General features: G+C 39.0%; 1 protein-coding gene across 1 annotated transcript; it reads right to left on the reverse strand.

The window, feature by feature from the left end:
• Window positions 1-1,213: 1,213 nt before the first annotated feature.
• On the reverse strand, window positions 1,214-22,907 carry TTL (tubulin tyrosine ligase). The gene is given in 8 exon segments (XM_032216678.1): window positions 1,214-2,987; window positions 7,869-8,012; window positions 9,801-10,070; window positions 10,331-10,466; window positions 11,363-11,595; window positions 14,500-14,578; window positions 22,138-22,239; window positions 22,242-22,907. Coding segments are annotated over 8 exon segments (1,134 nt in total). The 5' UTR covers window positions 22,294-22,907; the 3' UTR covers window positions 1,214-2,869.
• Window position 22,908: the final 1 nt, after the last annotated feature.

Genomic DNA, 22,908 nt, shown 5'->3' on the forward strand with positions numbered 1-22,908 from the left:
ATGAATTCTATCCAGGACCATATTCTCTTTTCTCCACTCTACAGTATTATAATTAATCAGATAACCATTCTGATTCAACATCTCTCCTTGGTTTTAAATCCTAATGGGTTTAGCTATATTTCTTCTGCCTGCTTGAGAATGTGACTGCAAATTTTAAGCATAAGCCTATGTTAGTCAATACAAGAACAATACAGTTTATACTCTATGAATGTACACAATAGTAGTAATAATAATATTGTAATTCCCATCCAATCTGAGTCAGTCTGAATACAATAAGATTGATATCTTATGAATGTAATAATTAGGAGTAATGCTATAATTGTCTTCCAACAAGCCCCAATAGTTATTCAATCAATTTTCCTTTTTTTTTACTTCAATAGAAGCAAGACTTTTAACTGGTGGTTTACATCTGCCAGATCATGCTCATTGGTCCACTGACAAACGGCTAATTTTATTTCATCTTCCTAAATTATAAAGCTGTCCTACAGCTTTGACCTAAAATATTATAGCATGCAACATGCAGTGGTGTCTAGAATGACAATGTATGTATATAATATGTCTAACGATGTTAACAAGAAATATTAGCAAAGTGTGTTGTGGCTTCCTGAATTTTCAGCATAAGGCTATGATCCAAGTACCTGTAGGTAGTTTCAAATAACTGAACCTATTTATAAGTACATATTAGTTCAGGATATACATTTGTAGTTAGTGTCTCCTTTTCTGCTAATATTCTGAAGGCACTAACATCATACAGACTGTTTACACTATTTGCTATATTTGTGATACCTGCATGTTTCCTAAGGAAACATGATAGTGTAGTTATGTAATCTGAACTGTTTTGCCTATCTCTTTGAATATTAAGAGAATTCTTGCCTTAAATGTTTTTGTATGTTTTTTTCCCATTGCACTTGGCCTAAGTAACATGTTTTGCTTAAGACAGAAATTAGCAGTCTTGCAAGGAGACAGTTAATTTTTTAATGTAATAAATCACACACTAAAATAAAAGTGTTAATTTTAGGATCAGAGGGTCTGTGGATTCAGTGCCTTTTGTAAATATACAAACTGTCAGAGTAATAATGAGAAGTTCTCTTCTCATAATGATAAGAGAATGCCTGATTTATGGAAGTCAGGCATGAAATAGCTCTGGGAAAGTTCTATTTTAATATTGAGAAAGGATGTTTTACAGTGAAGCAGTTATGCTGCTTCATTGAATGCATTCTTGCTGACTATAAGTTTGCATATCCATGTTAGCCCTAATTTTAGAAGAGGCCCAATGAAATGAAGACATGAGTGATATCTGATCAGACTCCATTCTCTTCCTATGGACTGACAGCAAGTTCCCTAGATCCAACCATTCTCCTATGTACTCTTTCTCTAGAACAGCAATAGAGAGAATGCTGGTTCTGAGTGAAGAGTCTTCACTTCTTAACTGCTAATGCATATTTGGCTGGGTTCATGCATGGTACAATTTATTCATTGTTATATGCCATTTTTCCAATGAGACAAAACATGCTAAGCAATTATGTAATTTGTTTAATTTGGCTCAGTTTATGCAAACCAACCAATTGTGATGTAGCAACAAATTGTAGCATAGTACAATACCTGAACCTAACTGCATTATTTTGGGATTACTTAATACTGGCAATAAATGCAGAACTGGGATAAAACAATTGGCTTGCCACTTATTTGGGAGATAGGAATGACCTTTCCTCAAACTATGATCTACTCTAGTACCACTTTGCTTTCTGCACATGGTTTTAACTGGATTTTCAGTCATGATTTGGACTCGGTTACCATGGATGTGATTAGCTGGTTGGTTACTCAGATTGGACAAATTAGAAAGGGAATACGAATTCAAAAATGACAGAGATGGAATAATGTGGACTTCAACAACCAAACTATTGTTTTGCTATGCTATGTAAACTGAGATAAAATGACTATTTTACTTAACCCCGATTTTAAGCAGGGTTCATTGAATAATAGCCTGGATTCCATGTATTAGGATGCCTTACTAGATGAATTCACATATCATGGTCATCGCAATGCATGAATCCAACCAATGTCTGTGGAACAAGGAAAGGATCAAGGCCCTTTAAAAGCTTCCATTTCACTATCTAAGAAACATTTTCATAAGATAGAAAGACAAGCAAAGAGATGAGGTGTTCTTTTTTTTAAAAAAACACAAGAATATAATAGGATTTTGCAATTGTGCCAGCTTGTCAGAAGAAAAAAATGATACAGTTTTGTAGTCTCCCACAGTTGATTTTTTGCAAAGAACATACTTTTTTTTAAATGAAGACACAAATAAATATATATAAAGGCAAAGATATTGATGAAACTTCATACCACACAAAACAGGGCATCTTTTTTGTTTTAGTTTAAAAACAACATGGTACAAACAAAACAAATGAGGAGAGTTGTTAGGAACAAAGCTAAGGCACTAGAACTGCAGCAAGTAAAGAAAGAAAGGATCCACAACTCTTTGTGGAAAAATCTTCAGTCTCTCAAGGATACTGATAGTTGCATTTGCTAAAACAATTTATTAAATTAGAAGGAAAAAGATAAAGACAAGACTTGATCATACCCCTGACATTTAAAAAAAACGATTACGTTGTCCTCAAACATAAAGATAGGCTTCGGTTACAGGATTTGTTATTGAAACAATGCTTTAAAACATTTAGAGTCGATGAGAGCTTTTTGGTTCATCTGGGGCTTTCCTCTGAAATGTTCCTCTTCTGAAATTAAAAAATTATGCCACTTTTTCCCTTCTTCTTTTTGGCATGATGTGCAGATGCAATGTTCAGTGCTTCTTGGTCTTCCCTGGATCCAAACAGGTGGACGCATTCCAGTGTGTTCATTTTATCCTTAATTATGACAACTTTATAAATACAGATGGTTGATTCTGTTTTTGAATGGTATCATTCAGAGGAAAGATGCAAGAGATGGCTAGGTCTACAATACCTTGACAAAGCTCTGCATAAAGTTTCCTAAAAACCAAAATGTGGAAAACAGTAATTAAAATGATGTTTGTAAAATACTGATTAACATCTCAAACATTGATCTACAATAACTGCAATCTTGGCCTTGTCAACAAGCTGATTTTACAATTGTCGACTTACTGATTTTGATTATGCTCAGAAGTAGCTGTATTTCTGGCTGAAAGCTACAGCAGATGTACATAAGATTTTAAGTGCGGGTTTCTTTTCCTCCACTGGAGACAGGAATTAACCTCTCCCAGAAGACAAGAATAGATCCCAACTGTTAGATCATTGCTTCTGTGCTCCTGACTTGAGCACATATGTTACTTTATTTTTCACTGCTTCATAAACTGCTGTTAGAAGGATAGGCAGGGATATCCAACACCTGTCCCTGGAGGCCTCTGATGCCATAGGCTACAAAGGAAGCCACTCTGTGCTGGATCTTTTTCAAAACCATTTCCTTAGCGGGGAAGATTCAAGATGCAAGACAGTTGGACTTTATTATAGTAATGATGGATGCAATACTGGATGACCTAAAGGGCCAAGCAGGATACCAACCTGTAAAAGATCCATCTTTATGATCACTAAATATTGACACCATCTTAATAAAGAATAGTGGGATTGCAAATGACCTTGAAGGTCTCTAAGTCCAATACCCTGAGCAAGCAGGCAACCCTATACTATTTCAGGCAAATGGTTGTCCAATATCTAATTAAAAACCTCCAGTGTAGGAGCACCTACACCTTCTGGAGGCAAGTTGTTCCACTGATTAATCACAACTCCTGAAGGCAAGTTGTTCCACTGATTAATTGTTTTAACTGTCACGAAATTTATCCCCAGTTCTAGGTTGGTTCTCTCCTTGATTAAATTCCATCCACTGTTTCTTGTCCTACCCTCAGGTGCTTTGAAGAATAGCTTTATTCCCTCTTCTTTATGGCAGCCTCTGAGATATTGAAACAATACTATCATGTCACCCTTAGTCCTTCTTTTCATTTAATTAAACATACCCATTTCCTGTAACATTCTTCATATGTTTTAGCCTTCAGTCCAAAGGAGGGTTGCTCCCAGTTCGGCCAGAATCAGGTGAACCGGTAGTAGTGGCGGTGGGAGATTCCTCCCACCCACCTGGACGCTTCTGTGCATGTGCAGAAACATCGGATGCGTGCAAGAGAGCGCGCGAGCGAACCAGTAGTAAAAAATTTGGAAACCCACCACTGCTTCAGTCCCATAATCATCTTTGTTGCTCTTCTCTGCACTCTTTCTAGTCTCAACATCTTTTTTATATGTTGATCAAAACTGGATGCAATATTCCAAGTGTGGTTTTATGAAGGCATTATAGAATGGTACTAACCTGATCTGGATTCTATCCCTCTGTTAATGCAGCCTAGGACTGTTGGCTTTTTGGGGCAGCTGTAGAACACTGCTGCCATCTTGATGACATGTAATCAATGAGCACTAAGATGGTGTAAAATTCAGCAGATTTCCAGCTCACTGTAAAATCTCCACAGTGAGTGTTTTGGAGCCTTCCTGAAACCAAACTTTTCATGTTGGGAATAGCTGGGTTTGGAGACTGACAAAGGTGAAGTAAGAAGACTCTGATGTTGGATTTCTTCTTTCAACGTTAGAGTCCTTTCTTTACCTTTGGAGAGCAAAATCCATGGACATTGGGATATTGCAGCAATTAAAATTTGGAATATCATATTACTCTTAAGAGATTGATAAAATCCCTTCCACTGTTTATCTATACGCTTTTTTTTAAATGTTTATATGTTACACTGTGTTATTAATAAACTTATTTAGTTGCATTTAGTTGACATCATGGCTGAGAGTCCAGTTTACTTTTAATTTCATTATGATTATCATTTATAATCTGTTAATTGATCTCAACTAGGCTCAGAATAAAGTCTATAAATTTCAATTGAAAGATGAAGGTTTTGACTTTATTGTGTTGGGAAGAGAATAATTTTTAGGTTCCCAATCAATCAAACATTTGCAAGGATTCAAAATGAATGGCAACAACCATCTCAGTAAGAGTATTAAACATATGCTCAGACAGCAGGTGCTGGCCATGGATCTAGGAATGTATCAAAACACTTGCTCTTTATCACTGCGCCATCCCCCCCCCCCTACTAGCTGAAAATAGCATCTTGAGCTATTTATCTTGAGCCACTACAAACAGACATGAAATGCTAGTATACTTCGATACTAATTGAGCTCTTTGTCACAAAAGAGAGTTAGTAGTAACTTCTTTCTCCACTTTAACAGCTTTCAATTATTTCTCCAGTGAAGTAGGGGAAACCGGAGAAGGTAATGGTAAATAAAATCACTGGAGGCGCCTTTTTGAATTGATCCTTTTGCAATTCAAGGGATTACAGTGGATTTTCTTTCATAAATATGCAACAGTTGCAGTCTCCTTTGAGCTTCTGCCTGCAAATACTCCCAGCAGTTGCGTGGAAGAAAAAGAAAAATATCCATTCATGCAGTTGCCACAAATGGAGATCATTTGCTTTCCAATATGTCTTTATCCAGATTTCTGTAAGTACCTCAAACTCAGCCAGACTTGCATTTATTAAGCTCTACTCTTAAATGATTCCAAGAACAATAGTAGAATATCATTTTGTATATGTTCTATATTCATCAATCTCATAGTGCAAGGTAGGAAAATATCTCCCTGCCACAACACCCTGAGAAATAGCTGCAGATCAGTTCTGTGTAACGTCCCCGCTTTTGGCGGGACAGTCCCGATTTTTAAAAATTTGCCCCGTGGCGTGTTCAAAAAGTCCCAATTTTCCAGTGCTCGGTCCCGGACCAAGTGGCTCAGCCGCTGGAAGTTTTTTTTTTTTTTGCCCGCTTCTCTTGGGTGCTGCTCTCCCTGCAGCCATGCCAGTCTTCCACACCCGCACCATCGAGAGCATCCTGGAGCCGGTGGCCCAGCAGATCTCCCACCTGGTCATCATGCACAAGGAGGGCGAGGTAGATGGCAAGGCCATCCCGGACCTCACCGCCCTGGTGGCCGCTGTGCAAGCCGCTGTCAGCAACCTGGTCCGGGTGAACCGAGGGGAAGCAGGTGGGAATCTGGTTAGGAGAGGCTGGCGATGGGAGTGGCTTTTGAAAGGGTTGGGGGGTGTTGGGGGAAGGAAATCGGGGGAAGGCTGCTTTGCAACCGCCAGCGAAGTCCCGTCTAAACTTCTTGGTTCACCCTCCCCGGCCCGGAACAGACCGTTCTCGGGAAAGCCGGGTTCTTCCTCCCTCCCTCCCTTCTCTTCCCTTCCTCCCTTTCCCCTTCCTCCCTTTTGCCTCCCTCCCCTCTTTCCTCCCCTCCCTTCTTTCCTTCCTTTCATCCTCCCTTCTCCTCCCTCCTCCCCTTCCTGCTTCCCTCCTTCTTTCCTTCCCTGTCTACCTTCCCTTCCTTCCTTTCTTCCTTCTCCCTTCATCCTTCCCTCCTTTCCTTCCCTATCTACCTTCCCTTCCTTCCTTTCCTTCCTTTCTTTCCTTCCTTTCTTCCTTCCTTCTTCTCCCTTTCTCCTCCCTCCCTCCTTCCCTACCTTATCTTCCTTCTTTCCTTCCTTCATTCCTTCTCCTCCCTCCCCTTTCCATCCTGTAAACTGTTCAGAGAGGGCTGTAAAAGCACCATGAAACGTTACCCCTGCCGCTACCGCCTCCTCTTCCTCTGCTGTGCTTTTGAGGAGCCATGAGGCCGCGGGAGCCAGTAGGAAGGTGGCGGAGGGGGCGGGAGCAGGAAAAAAAGGCCCCATGACTCCTCAAAAGCACAGTGGAGGAGGAGGAGGCGGCGGCAGGGGTAACACTTCATGGTGCTTTTACAGCCCTTTTTTTTGTACAGCTCAGGTGCTCCGAGCCCCCCTGCCCCCCGGTCAATGGTGTCCCGCTTTTACCCATCTTAAAATCTGGTCACTTTAGTTCTATGGAAAGATGAACCAATAGAAAAAAAGGCCCCTTCATACATTAGGTCTTTCCCATGTATTCCTTAGCAAAAAATCTTCTGTTGCATATTTTTCATAGTTCTCATCTCCAGCATAAAGCAAACATAAGAAAGCACAAAGATGTAGATCCCCTAAATTACAGTATTACTGTCTTACCACATAATTCTATTTGATCTGATTTCCTCAACTTAGCTGTTCCCTAGAAGTGAGAAGAGATTGGAGTAGGATTGTCTAGGCAGAGGGTTTCCCAGTTGGCCATCTCCTTTTTTGATTACCTTAGCTAGAATGAGCAGAATCAACAGCCAGGCTGATGGATCTTGCCTCCAGCTAGGCATTCCCAACACAAAAAATATTTGGGACAGTGTAAGACATTTAGAGCCAATCAATCAGGGCTGTTTGGAGCATCAGGCAAGAAAAAAAATAATTTTTAAGGGAAGGAAGAATATCCAAGTTAAGCAGGAATAGGCTAGGCTGTCATGCTTTGACCTTGGCAGTTGTATAAGAATGCAGCTTTGAATGATGGCCTTCCAGAAGGCCTGAAGACATGGCTTTGCCCTCTGGCCTAGGAACAGACAGTGGTACAAAGCAGTACAATAGTAAAATGTTGTACTGTTCCTGAATAGATTGTGGTCTCCCATTGACACTATCCATGTGGTTGTTAAATTGTTTTTAACTTTTTGCTTCTACGGCTATTATATATATTGGGGGGGAGAGATTTTGTAAGCCACCTAGAGTAACAAAGATGAAACGAGCAACTATTTAAATCAGATCGAATCAAATAAAACCCAGCAAGGAGGGAAAGGTGGGGAAAAAACTAGAACCTATAGTCCACCTATCCAAATGCTGGCTATGGACAGTCTTATCAGTTCAAAACAAGTTTACAATAAACTCGAAGGAAGTCATTATGCACCATTAACATATTCAAGGGGACATTTAGAAGGATGCTTACTGGGCACATGCAGGAGCACCGTTGACTTCAATTAGCCAAACTTTCAAGTCCTCATCCACCATGAAATCAAAACCAAAGAGCTGGAAACTCTGATAATGAAGATGTTTGGTACTGATAGCAGGTTCTATACACATAAGGCAGCTTCTGTGAATAGAATGAAATATTCCATCATTGAATTATTTTAAATTATGCTTTCTCAAACACCTTCAATATTTAAATCAGGGTACTAAAAAGAAATGCCAATGCTGAATATCTGTGCTTAACATAACAGTGAAGTCACTGAATAGGGTTAGACGGTAGAATTCGCTCACTGAATGGGTTCACAAATTGCATTAAATCCCTAATGTACTTTTATAGTTTTGACTCAATAACTTGTGTGAACAAGTTAAGTATTTATGGTAGCTTTCCAGGACCCGTTTCCCAGTTGTTTTGGAATTTTCACTCCATATAACTGTACTGGTCAAGGTGGTGGGAAATTGTAGAAGTTGTTTTCCAGGATATCTGGAGCCCAATAAGTAAATGATTTTGTATGCAATACCTAAAATCTACACTGTCCAAAATTAGCAAAACATACAATGAAACAGTCAATGGAGGGTTTTCTTTAGAAAGACAGTTAAGGTAAGCCAAATTCCCTTATAATTGTCTTAAGTAAAGGTTTCCCTGTCCAGTTGTGTCCAACTCTAGGGGTGGTGCTCATATCGGTTTCTTAGCCAAGGGAGCCAGCACTGTCCAAAGACTCTTTTGGTGGTCCTGTGGCCAGCATGGCTATATGCCAAAAGCACGGAAGGTTGTTACTTTTCCACCGAAGTGATACCTATTTATCTACTCACATTTACATGCTTTCAAACTACTAGATGGGTAGGAGCTGGGCCAAGTAATGGAAGCTCACACAATTGCACTGCACTCAGGTCTTGAAGCTGGGCTGTCAGCTTTCCAGCTGACAAGCCTGGTGTCTTTAACCACCTGAGTTTTATTTTAGCAACTGTATTACATTTTTCAATGTTTCATCTTAGTATAAACGTTTGCAAGCAGCATTCCGTGGCAGGTAATGGACTTCACATGATGCAAGTCATCCTGATGATACACATGAAGGGTTTTTTTATGGAAAGCGGGCTTGCTATAAAGTAAGGCACCTAGAAACTCTGTGCCTGAATAAACTTGCCTTATAGTATAAACATACAAAATGGTAGAAACATTAATTACAGGTGGTCCTCAACTTACAACCATTTGTTTAGTAACCATTCGAAGTTAACAACAATGAAAAAAGTTACTTCTGATCTTTTCCACACTTACAACCACTGCAGCATCCCTTTGGTTACATGATCAAAATTCGAACGATTGGCAACTGGCATGTATTTACGACAGTTGTTGTGTCCTGGGATCATGTATCACCATTTGTTACCTGCTGACAAGCAAAGTCAGTGGGGAAGCCAGATTCACTTAACAACCATGTTACTAACAACTACCATATTTCACTTAACAACTCTGGCCCGAAAGGTCATAAAATGGGTTGAAACTCACTTAAAGCTGTCTCGCTTAGTAACAGAAATTTTGGACTCAATTGTGGTCATAAGTCAAGGACTACCTATAATGGAGGAGGAAATTGTTGGGTATTCCTAAAATTATTTTCATACAGCAAAAAAAGGGAGCTAAATATTAAATATCACTGCTAATAGAGAAAGACTGCGTGTATGTGTGTGAGAGAGGGAGGGGGAGAGACTGAAAAATTCCTGCCCTTTTTCTCCATTCTCTGACACATTCACAATTCAGATTCCAGGGGAAACTTCCCACAGCCTCCAGGGACCACATTGGATGTCTTTAGCCTCTTAGTCTCTAGTCTCATTGTTAGAGTGCAAATAATATATGAATAATAATTGTGCAAAAAAGATTCTTGCGGATAGGCTAGGATGAAAATAAAAGACAAATACATACCTTATTATATTTTTGACTTGCAGTAAGATTGTATTTTCTAAAGTAACGTTCAAAGTATTCACCAAGTACTGATTAAACTCTTCAAAAAACATTTCATTCCCTTCTTCATATCTCCCATAGTTTTTAGAATATTCTTTCTGTATGCAGTGATTGGTCAAATGACAGGTTTTGTCCAGGAAATTAGCACTATTGTAAGGTTCTGAAGAGGTCCGTAGAACACCTTCTCTGTAGAGGTAGATGCTATACTGGTGATCCACCAGGACCCAACTTCTGAAAGTTATAAAAACAACATATTACAGGGTATATTTTTTAAAAAAAAAATAGGTATCATGATTCCAAATCAGAAGAATCAGATTTAATAACAAATATCTGATGATACTTGGTAATTAAAGTGAATTAAAAAATATTTACATAAAACTAAAAAAGCAATACAAATGCATATATCCACTCTAGTTGAAGAAATCTAAATCGACAGAAAATTAATGAAAAGCACCTCAGGCACAAAGTATTTTTAAAAAAGAAATCATTACCTAATATCAAATTTGCGGTGACCTGGTTCTAAGAGCATAGGCTTCTCCAGGTATTTTTGAATCACATGCACTTGTCCTTGATTATCTATAAAATCCAGAAGTTCAGTAGCCTCTGAAGAAATAAGAATTCCTTCACCTAATTGAAAAAATAAGGAGTTGGATAGAGAAGTACTAAATAAAATATCAACAATTCAATCCTATCATTCCTAGAATTGTAACTCAAAACTTTTTGGGGAGTTTAACCTATAACTTTGAGTATTAATAGAAGAGATAGGAGAGTAACTCAGGATTGATGAGTTGATGGTGATCGCTGAGCTTGACTGTTTTCTTGTAGGTATTTCATTACCTGGCTGGAGCATAGCTGAAATCAAGGAACTACCAAGGAGAAAAATATACCCCATGAAAACGGCAGGCTCTTTAAATAAAGAGAGAGCAAGCCCCACTCTCTTCTAGCGCTGAAGATGTTACCTAGTCAGGTAATGAAAGGTCTGCAAGAAAGTTCAGTTTTCTAGGCCGCTAGTATAGTAATAAAGCTTTGACTGCTGTTGCTGGACCTCAAAAAGCAGGTGTGGTTACTTTTCTTACTCAACTATCTTTGTCAGTGGAGTTGTGGTCTCAGCAGATCTGCAACAAAGCTACTACACACTATTTGACCTTACGGAAGGGAATAATTTTAAACTGGCTTTAGTATCAACATTCTCTCTATCGGTTTTAATCAAATGATGCCAAATTATCCTGGCTGAATGAGTATCAAGCTATACCATGGTTTATTTTACCCATGGTTTGTCAAATAGGCCACAACTGCTAATGTATCCCAATAAACCCAAACATTTGATTGAAAAACGGTTTTTGCTCCCTGAGACATACTAGGTATAAAACAAACACATCATATTGTGGCTTAGCACAAAGTAGTATTTTTTTTATTAATAAGCCATGGTTTTTACACTCCATGGCTCCCTAACATCTCTTGGATAAACAAAAAAACTATACAAATAAAAGTAATGCATTCCAGAGTCTTTGTCAGAAATTAACCTTTGGCTCCTGCTGAAGATTTGGCTATCCACACATTTCCTTCTCCACTCTCTTTCCTCTTCTGATAGGATGACAGAAAGACTTCCCTTTCATCTGTTCTTGTGTTGTTTATCAGATGTTGAAGCCCATTCTCAGCTGGAGCTACTGGTGTCTTCAAATTAGTTGGATAAATCACATAGGATTCTGGAAACCACGTGCAACCCTCCACCAATTCAGGACTTGTCTTGATTAACCTGGAGAGAGAGAGGGGTGGGGCGGGTAGATAGGTAGGTAGGTAGGTGGGTGGGTGGGTGGGTGGGTGGATGGATGGATGGATGGATAGATAGATGATAGATAGATAGATAGATAGATAGATAGATAGATAGATAGATAGATAGATAGATAGATAATCTTAGCTGGTCTTGTTGATTTAAACATATTACTTAATAAACATATTACATCTTTCATATTACTATTGCCAATTGCCTCCAGCCCATTTGGATCAATCCAATCATTTCTGTTTTACAGAACACAGTATGGGAATGAATACAGCAACCCAGTGACTCTATTTCTCAAAGCATGTATTTTCAAAATTATAGGAAAACTTCTTTTTGGGAAAATATTCCTATGATGGAAATAATACATTCTCTATTCCTTAGTCATCTACGTATGTCTTGAAGGACAAATGCAGCTTATTAGTAGACCAGTAACTTTGCATGTAGCTGCTTCAGTTTCTTTGATATCTAGACAAGGGAAAATGCTTCTCAAAAACTCCTGATAACTATTGCTACTCAAGATAGTTAATATTGAGGTGGGTGCTGTTCTAAAATATCTGTCATGAAAGACATGTTCCAAAAACAGATATCTTCTTCAAACCCATAAAATAAGGCTCAGTGACTGAAACTGAAACAATCAGTATTATGATCCCGAAGAATGAGGCCTCCTTCAGAACAATATATCATGCCAGTTTTCAAATACATATTATTCTATATTAATTAGATAATTAAGGATTTTATAGCTGTTCCTGTCTATTTATATAAATACTCATGATAGGCCCTGTGTACTAGCTGCCTATGAGCACATTTTGATACCTTTTGAAGCCCCTTTTATTTCCCTGTCAGTAAAAAGACAATTCCAGTGGATCAGCCAAAGATCTCTGGCTTTCTGATCCCACAGCAGCCAGCTACTCAACTTCTAGGAACCTCATAGAGAGGACATGGGAACAATTGTTGTTATTTCAAGTAATTATTGTATATTTGGGTCTTTTCCCATGTAAGATTGAGATCGTCTTGGCAAAGTTCCAGCAAGGTCTCACTCGCCACCTTCAGGCTGGGTTTTGGGCTTAAAGTGTGATCGGAGCCGCTGTCTTTCTATAAATCTTGGTGTGTGCGTGTGTGGAGTGCTGGCTTTGTTTCAGTAAGTGGAATGATTAGTTGTGTGGTTGTATCATGATTGGTAGATTGATGCTGATTGGTGCTGGCTGTGTGTCTATTGTTGTTTCGTGTTGTAACGGCCTGGGTGGTGGGTGGGGATTATTTGTTGACTAGGCTGGTTTCCAGATGTCTGATAGGAAGGAGGTATTGTCATGCTTATTCATGTTGTGGGGGTGTTTCTCTATTTCGATAGCTTCCATAATTATTCTCTTGTTGAAATATTCTGTTTTGGAGATTAACCTGGTTCCTTCAAAATTAATTTATACGATGCTCTTAACAACGATAGAGCTTTTAAGGACACTCAACCTTGTTTTCTAATCACCCTAGGATTTACAATTATTTTACAGTTAAGAGGTCTTCCAAACAACAATTTGAAAAACTACCTGGTGAATAGGTAGTGAGTAAAACTTCAACTCAGAATAGAAGAAAAGCTAATTAGTAACTTAATATAAAAAACGCCATAAAGCTGAATAGGAATTTAAGAAGGTTTTTAATGGATTAATGGACCAGACAGATTTACTTGGAGAGCAACAAATATTCTACAAATAATTGGTTGGAAAAGACAGATTTGGAATCAAATTTACCAATGGTTTAAGGAAAAAGTATATTCTTGTTGTGCCAGTTAAAATGTCTAAAAACCGGTTACACATTTTGCAAGATTTTAAATGAATCCTAAAACACAATAAAACATTTGGCAAAGCCCACAAACATTTTATTTTATGTTTCAAGAAAGGTCAGAGATTAGAAATGCCAACCAGAACTTAATGGATTTCATATCCTTAAGGCTTATTAGTATATGTAAATCAACAGAGCATAAAGGTCACATATAATCCAAATGTGTATTATCCATTAAAACATGCCCTCTAGCACTCTTTTTCACTGAAAGAGAGTGGCCTGTCATGCAATTTTTAGCCAAGCAGCACAATTCTAGAAGAATTATAAAGTAATACCTCTAGTCATTTTATTTATTGATTTTTAAAAATATATATACTTGGCTTTTCATAGCCTTAAAAATTGAAAGAAGGCTCTACCCTTCAAGAAAAGTATTTGCTTTGTTGCTATTAAGGAAAATGAACAGAAGGTTATCAATTACATTCAAAAATCATTCCAGTTCCCAAGATCTGTGATCTGAAAATAATTATTGAGCATCCATATCTGAAAATGAGGCAATGCCAGTTTGAAGTCACAAGGCAGCAGCAAATTTCCTGTATTTGAAATTAATTGACCATTAATGGCAGCACTGAGAAGGTAACCAAGAGGAGAATTCCAAGGGATTTGTTTCCCAAAAGGCAACCAGACATTTAAATAAACCTAACTACATACAGAGTAACAAAGCAGACGCACAGCAAGCACAAATGGGTTGCCCTCCTGAAATCCAATGTCTACAACCCTTTTACTAAGATGGAGAGCATAATACTGAATTAATTTTATGTACATTAACGCTGAATGGCCATGCATTAAGACCCACAACCTCTTTATTTTTACAGATAAATAACATATCGGCTTTGACTGCTCATTTGTATTATTCACATTTTTCTTTTTTCTTTTCTTTTTTGATAAGCATTTGGAATGCAATTTGCTCTTTTTCACATCTAAAACAGTTGCAGTGATTAACCAGTAACAAGCTGAGCATCCCACGTTCGAATCGGCGCAACTTCAGGAGATTGACAAAAGGCAGCATGGACCCCACTATTACATGTAAACAAGCAAGCAACAATATCTTACCTCACTAAAGAAGCTTTTCGACAAAGTTTATCAGCCCCTCTGTAGTAGTTCACCAACTGTGTAAGTCCAGGTTCATGACCTATGAAAAGGGAATGTTAATATCCATATTGTTTGCATTCTAGAAATGTTTTTAAACAAATATAAATAACCATTAATATAGATGTCACCATTATTAACCTCTACTTTTTTAAAAACAAAAAAGTTGTTTACTGCAGAATTTTTGACATCAGCAACTTGTATATCTTGCATATATTTGACTTAAATACATATTGTTGGAAGATGATTAAGAACTCTCCCCATAACTATGCGTGGGCTAATAAATAATACTACCTAAACAGTGAAAGAATATTGTCAGCTATCTAGTTCCACATCAAGGTTTAACTAGATTCAGGCTTGCCCACCTTTATTTTGGTGGGCCTGCTTGAAGAATTTGACAAGATTAGGGAAATATTCTGATGTTTAGATTCCTTTGTCAAATATACTTAGCAAGTATTGCCGCAGTTAATAAAGAGAAGTGAAGAGGGATTCCATTCCTCCCATCCCCAAAATACTAGAGGACCAGGAAGCAAAAACTTTTCTTGGAATGGAAACAATGGCGATTGAGAATAAAAGAGATGGTGCTTAAACAAAATGGAAAAATATAATTCATTAAGTCCAGTAGTTATCCTAACACTTTTGATCAGTGAAAGGATTCTGCTGCACTAGATGTAATAGAAGCATTAATATAGTAACCCAGCATAAACCAAAAGAAATGGTTAAGGAAAAAATAAAATGTGAGGGCTACAGAATTTCAGAGGAACCTGCCAAGCTATATATAGAGGGTGTAATCTTGCTAAAAACTTAAAATTGGAGTAAAAGGAAAATATAATCAGAGAAGCGGGGATGGAGAGAAACATAACCTTTGGATTTTTTTCCAGAAAAAAATGGAAACATTAAAACATTTGAATATTTTTTGGGGGAAAAATGAATGCAGTAAGACAAGATTTCTGTACTTTACTCCCCTTTATGCCTTCCTCCATATTGTCTATTACTTTGTAGTAACATTAACTATTGAATTAGAACATTACGGTTCCCATATACAGATAATATGTAAAAGAATCAAGGAGCTTTTTCAATTCAAGTAACCTACAGTTTTCAGAATCAGAAGTGTATTGAAAGGATAAATTTAAAGCCTCAAATCCCAAAACTGATAACAGTAATAAATCAAAAATTAAGATTCAATATAATATGTAAAACAATAGAATGTTTTCTGATTTTTCTTGTTTTTCTTCTTTTTCTAAAAAATGTGAATATGGAAAAAGTCTAAGACCACGGATACATAATTGACACTGGAGCTTCATGCTCTTCAAAAGAATACATCATATTCTTGCCAGAAAGCTTTTATTCTATTTTTTTAATCAGTTCTGATGAACTTAAATTTTAGACACTGAGACTTTGTCAATTAAGGCAGGAAAACCACACCTATTGATCTTTTTCTTAAATTAAAGGAAAGGAAATAAATCATTGCAGTCTACTGTATATACTCGAGTATAAGCCTAGTTTTTCAGCCCACTTTTTGGGCTGAAAAAAGCCGCCTCGGCTTATACTCGAGTCAGTGAAAAATTTGCCCGAAATGGAGGAGAAAAAGGGGCGGGGCCATGCCGCTGGGTGACACTCGTGAATGGCCCAGTGCCCCTGTGAGTTTCCCCTCCCTCTGTGTCAGTTTCCTGCGCAGCGCGCACCGCACCATCCCCCCTCCTCACGTTCTAATGTAATGCAGGGCTGTCTTACGATTCCCCTTCCTCCCCCTCCTGCCGCTCTGCAACGATGTCCCACCTCCTCCTTGTTATGGCAAGCAGCCACATAGCGATGTCCCACCTCCTCTGGTACAGTGATCCAATGATAGGAATCACTGTGCCGTGTGTCATAGGAGGCGGGACATCGCTCCCGCGGCTGCACGGGACATCATCATCACAGCGGGACGTCAGCATCATGAGGTGAGTGAAGTATTTCATTGAATACACCGCTAGTTTACTGTTTTTCTTTGAAATAAATATTCAAAAACATAATTGGCATCTATTTTTATTTTTGAAATTTACCGGTAGCTGCTGCATTTCCCACCCTAGGCTTATACTCGAGTCAATAACTTTTCCAGTTTTTTGTGGTAAAATTAGGTGCCTCGGCTTATATTCGGGTCGGCCTATACTCGAGTATATACGGTAAATATTTTGCTTGTCATTCCAAAAATCCCCAAATATTGTTATTTTTCTTCAGATTGTTATTTATTGTCTTCTAGGTTCTCAATTTTGGAGGCTATAATTCATTTTTGCAATACTATAGCTCCTTGCTTTCTTTTTAAAAGACAGTCTTATCTTATCTACTCTGCAACCCAAACTTCCCTTCCCTACCATAAATATCCCTCATCTCCATTACCTAAGGATACCATGCAGCACTTATACTCCTTGTTTGAAACTGTGTGGAATGCCCCAAAGTTTCCAAACCTGGACAAATTGCATCATCATCTGAGCCCTTATTCAAAGACTAGTAAGTCCAGTACCATTCTTGACATGTGGACATGAACAGAGACAAATAACCACAATTATATAAAAAAAAGATGACAGCCATGCAACGTCAGGACACAGTTTCTATCCTTTATATGTGTCTCAACACTGGAGACAAGTATATAAATTGCAAGGTTTGTATCATGATCTCATAATATAATTTTGTCACTTTCTCCCTGCCGATGGACAAAAAGCTTCTGCTAATGCAATCCATTAGTCTTTTAAACAGACCTCTCTCACTGCTGACTCATGTTACTCAATCCTCAGTTCTAATTGCTTTGATCTCAATTCTTCTGGCAAGCTGCTCAGATTTTGCTTTTAATAATGTCATTACTTTTCCATGCCTTCTTCAGTTTATCAAAAAAAAAATGTTCAAGTCTCATATGGGATAAAAAAACCTCAATATATCATCCCTTGATTTGTCAAAACCAACATGGGCAAGCTTTTCCAAAATAGGTTGGAACATTAGCCTTACAAAAGGTTAGACAGCTATGCTGGCTAGGAATTCTGGGAACCGCAACTCTAAAACACGTGGAGCAGCATATTGGGTTAGGTGGTTATAAAGTATCAATATTAGGGCTTGGTAGTCCACAAAGCTGCTTTCACAGGAGTTGGTAACTCCTCAAAGCATCCATTTGCCAGGATGAGAGTTGTCTGTTTTCAGCCCCCCCAGAGCTGTGATGTAATCCCAGAAAAAGTCATATTTGGTTTAAGGAGTTACCAAATTGTACCATATTCACATATTTCTGCTACAAATCCAAAACATTACACATATTATGTAAAATATTAAAATCATTATTATGATTTTAATAGACGCCAGTCCCTTGTTATCCCTTAAGCAAGATTAATCAAATCACTTTACTCTCGAAATCAAGAGAAACCTAGGTCAAAAGTAGCAAAGACAACCTGAACTAAAAGTCACCGCCACTATAATAGTTTCTTTAATATCAAGGAGCCTATTAATTCCTTTGCTAGTGAGGGATCCTGAGCCAATTATTCCCAAGTTTTGCTTTTAACGTAGAGGCAGAATTTGGGGAAGAAACAAAATGTAACCAGACACTTAGTTCAGCCTAACTAATTCCTTGCTGACAGGACTGTTGCATTGAAAAGAGAAATCAAACAATTTCCTAAAATCCATCCATTCCCAACCTTGGTATTATTAACAACATATTGATACCTATCAGAGGAGGAAAGAAAACAAAATGTATTGCCACAATAACACAGATACCCTTCTTGGCACAGAAATTGTAGTTGTTCCAGTTTCAGCCATAGGACTGAAAGACATCAGGTGTCTAATAAAGGAACCACACCAGAGATGGGTTGCTGCCGGTTCAGCTGAACTATTAGTGGAATTCAGCCCTGGGTTACAGAACCAGCAGCAATCCAGGCCTGCCATGCCCCTGAACTGGTTCCCTTGCTGCCACTTGGCCACCAGCATTTTGGAATTGAATGACTGCATGTGCGCAGAATAATATACATTGAACAGTGCATGGATGCACGTTGCATGCAGGAACCAGCAGTAATGCCAGCAGCAACTCACCTCTGAACCACATCAACATTTATAGTCTCCTGAATAAATGTACCACAGGATTTTGCCTTCTGCTGAAAAGGTGATTTACGACTTGGTAACGGCAGCTAAATTTAATCATGCATAATGAATACTTCTCTTAAACAAGCATATTTTTCTTTACATTAAACTTTTTACTTTGCTTACTCATACACTGAATAGTGGCCTTCAGCACAATAAAGCACATAATCTGTTATAGAGTCAGAATGTTTATGACATTATACACCCTGGCATTTGCTGGAGCACTCATCCTATTTTAAATTAAGCAACTGCCAGCATCACTTAGTGGCTGATTCCTAACGGATGTCCTCCAGATGTATTGGACTCTAATTGTTGTACTTCCAGGCAATATACTGGCCAGGGGAGACAGGGAGGCTGACTTTTAGGGCGGTAGAGTCCAATTATCTGTTTATTTCATTCCAACTTCAAAAATAGGAGCAAAATTCTTTTTGAAATCATGGCTAAGATTTGCAGCAGATGTAAATCACGAAGTAGATACTTTTGTGAAAGGAGGTGCAGTCCAGGGAGCAGAAACCGCATATGAACACAATACCCCAAGCCAATTTCAATGATTCTGCCCCTTCTTTTAATAAATGGGTCGTAAGCTCTTGTTTGGTTTGTTTAAGCAGGATCCAGTTCAGCATAAAAATCACAGCTGCAATGTTATGACCACACATTTGTTCTGAATGTTCTGTTTTACTAGAAAATTCAAAGGAGACCTATTTTTTGTCAGAGAAATATTAAGTGTTAAACCACTCTAAATACCCTCCACAAAAATAGTGTTTGGAAAACAAAAGGTAGTCTATATTGAATAGAAATCTGTAAGTGCATGTAAATCAGTTATATCTTTCTAACTCAAATGTAATGAACCATTTTTCAGGAACTAAGAGTGAAAAGCAGTTCTAGAGGTCTGTTAGTCCTTGAGGTACCACAATTCTCTCTTGCTTTAGGCAGGAGTTTGGGTGTGATTCATTACTTTTATACTGGTTCTTGCAGTATTTTGCTTTCTCTTCTATTTTTTTCCACAGCCTCAAAAACACGAGCTCCCTCACCTCTTCAGGCTAAAATAGGTTGGTTTTAGTTACACTTTCAGTATACAAAGCACTTTTACACTTTTTACTTTTAGTTACATATTTTGTTAAAAAGCCTTTTTAAAACATTAGTCTATTGGTTTAGAGCTCACCCTTTGGAGCATGCTTTCTCAAACTTGTGCTCTTGAAATGTTGTGAGGCTACATCATTATCTGTGAGCAAGAATGGAGTTGTAGTCAATTCACACATTAGGAGGATACAAACTTGGAGAAGGTTGGAGAATCAAAAAGGGACAAATTTGTTCTAGTGTTTAATTGGAGATGGCTATGCTATTACCTTCAGTGGTAATAAATATCCTTAGCTAAACATAATTATAGGATTTGGTCCTCCTGCTCCAGTCATTCCATGTCATTTCCCACATTCAGCAAGTCACACCACTGTAGAATTAAAAGAAGCCAATTATGACCTCAGGTCCAATCTGCTACTCCATGCAAGAATCCAAATTAAAGCATCTCCTAACAGACAACTCTCAAACCTCTTTAAAAAAATCAGTGGAGAGCCCAGCCCTCTCTTAGCAATTGCCCTTATTCTTGGATTAAATCCAATGGGACCTCCAGATTAACCATACCTATAAATGTAAAAGCAAAGCCTTTCAGGTTGAGCTCAATTCCTTGTGTCTATGTGGAATAACCAAGTCATCTTCTTGGCAGGAGTATAATGGTAATTTGCCACTGTCTTGGGGGATGGAGGATGGGCTTGACGACTTCAGTCTACTCTATAGCCCTAGAATTCTCTAGAAGTGCCCACCTAAGTTCTAATTAGTTCAATACTACTCAGTTTGTGAGTGCAACCAAGGCCATCCAGTGGCCTGGATGACTCTGTCTCCTTGTGATGCCAATGAAACCTGCATGCGTATAACAATAAATGGAATGATTGTTGGGACTCTCTAACATCACAATAATATAAGAAGCCACTATATAAAAGGAAGCCATTCTTCTTCGCTTTTGAAAGACTAATGCAGAGTCCATGAACTGAATTTTAAAACAGCCCACTTGAAAATAAGCTTCTTCTTTTAAATTATAGCAAGAGGCATCTTTCAGTCCAACTCCCTAAATTCTCAATCAGTGTGGCATAAAACTTTGATCTGAATTGCTCATCCACTTTTCAGTGGAAAAAAATGGATTTTACAAATTTCTTCCACTGAAAAGTGGATCAGTATCCACGTAACTGAACCAATAACTTTGAACAATTCAGTTCAAAGTTTTATGCCATACTGACTGAGAATTCAGGGAGTCAGACTGAAAATGCCAATTAAAGAAACCTGTTGCTTATTTATAATCATTAATGCTTTTGATAGAAGGTTAGTATTTTTCAAAGATACCCCAGGGTGGAAAGACATTTCCACAATTCACGTGAATAAAAATCATTGTAAAAATCCATTATATTCATAATCCTGGCCTCAGTCACAATCTAACAGAGACATGTAGCACATTACTACATGCATCTACTCAAAGCTAATCCCATTTGAGGTTCCTGGCACTTGCTCCCAAGTGAATGGGACTGCACTCTGAGTAAACATACTAAAAACACCGGGTCTATCCATACTGTAATATTCTCACAGTTACGGAAATTAGTAATGCTTAGAGATTTTTCCCTCTGGCCTTTATTATGAATCATTTCAAGAAATATTCCAGTCTTAAATTCACTCCTCATAGAAAATCCAGTCTGTAGTCTATTTAAATATACCCAACACACAGTTCAAATCAACTTGAAGAAAAAGGTAGAGAACTGGATGCCTGTTATCTGACACAATCATGTCTATAGTTTGCTATTGGTGAGCAACATAAAATATTATTGCAAAATAAAAAAGGTATTTTTTAAAATGGCAAAAGAAGTCAGCAAAGTTGTATTCACACTGGGAAAAAAAATCACTAACATGCCAATTTGAAGCAGAATCAATTATTACAAAAGCTGTAAAAACTACATTACTGTGATTTTATTTTGATTTTAGATATCTCTTTTCCAGGGGAGGGAATATATTGTTGCAAAATAAAGATATCAATAGCAATGCTAACTTAACGGATGATTCTGCCCCGATTTAAACAAGAAATGTAAAAAAAAAAACCATTTCAGTACTTGTGTTTCCCTGCAATATTTTCTAACCCCAGCAGATACACCCATCCACCCTTTTTCACAACCTGGCATCCAGCTAGTCTCATTGGCTTGCTAAGGATAAAGTCACTCCTAATGTGCAGCAGACAACACCCCATTGCTAACATCTGCAGACCCCGGTTTGGCAGGCGTTCCCTACCGCACCCCTCTCGCCAACACTTCCAAACTTCGGCTGTCGCATGCAGATCAGTGGGGTCTTTGGAGGCCGTTGAGGTGCCGGGACTTGGGAAAAGCCAAGAACCCCCTTCTTCCCGACGAGCTCCGCAGAAAGGTTGCCCCCCACCCCACCGGCCGGGTGTGCCCAGCTTCGCGCGTGCGGCTTGCTTACCCAGCCTCCCAAAAGGCAGCCTGTTTCTCTCGCCCAACATGAGGTTGAATCTGGGATTATCTCTTTTGAGCCTCTTCCATTGTCCAGTGGAGAGGAGAATTTAGAGACTTCAGCATAGATGCTGCTGTTTTCATCTCGCACCACAAACGTGTACATCTTTGAACCGTAGTAGGTTCTTAGCCTCTAGGGGTGGGGTGGGATGGGAAGGGGTGGGTGGGAAGTCACCGGTCACTTGGAATACCGAGCTGGAAAACCCTAATTAAAGGGGCATCAATCCCGCCCATTCACGCAAACCGACGCCTCTCGGCTGCCTTTAAGAGATATTAAAGCCGCATCGCAGAAGGAGGCGCTCTCTTTGCAAGCTGGGGTGGGCGCCGCGCCGCGGGCTGCCGTCTGCTCCGGCTGAGGCGCCAGCTGAGTCCCGGGCTGAAGGGGGGGAAAAAGAAGAAGGGGTTGCTCGGGCCCGATTTCCCTCGTGAGCCGCGCCGAAGGAAAGCCGCTTGAACTCTCTCGGCCAGCCGCTCTCTCGCCTGAACTCTCAGCACTTCCTGCAGCGCTGCCTACATGCTGACGACGCGGCGGCTCAGCATCCCAAAGCGGCGGCCGGGGGCAGAGCCGCTGCTGCTCCCGTAGAATCCTCCAGCTTGCCCATCCTCCGGAGGACGCTGACAAGCCCGAACCGCCGGCCCCCTTGGCTGCAGGAGGGTAGCCGCCCATCTGCCGGGTTGCCTTGTGCCTCTTGGACGCGGAGGCTCGCCCATTGCCATGAGA

The sequence above is a fragment of the Thamnophis elegans genome, chromosome 4, assembly GCF_009769535.1.
Source record: "Thamnophis elegans isolate rThaEle1 chromosome 4, rThaEle1.pri, whole genome shotgun sequence".
Classification (NCBI taxonomy): Eukaryota; Metazoa; Chordata; class Lepidosauria; order Squamata; family Colubridae; genus Thamnophis; species Thamnophis elegans.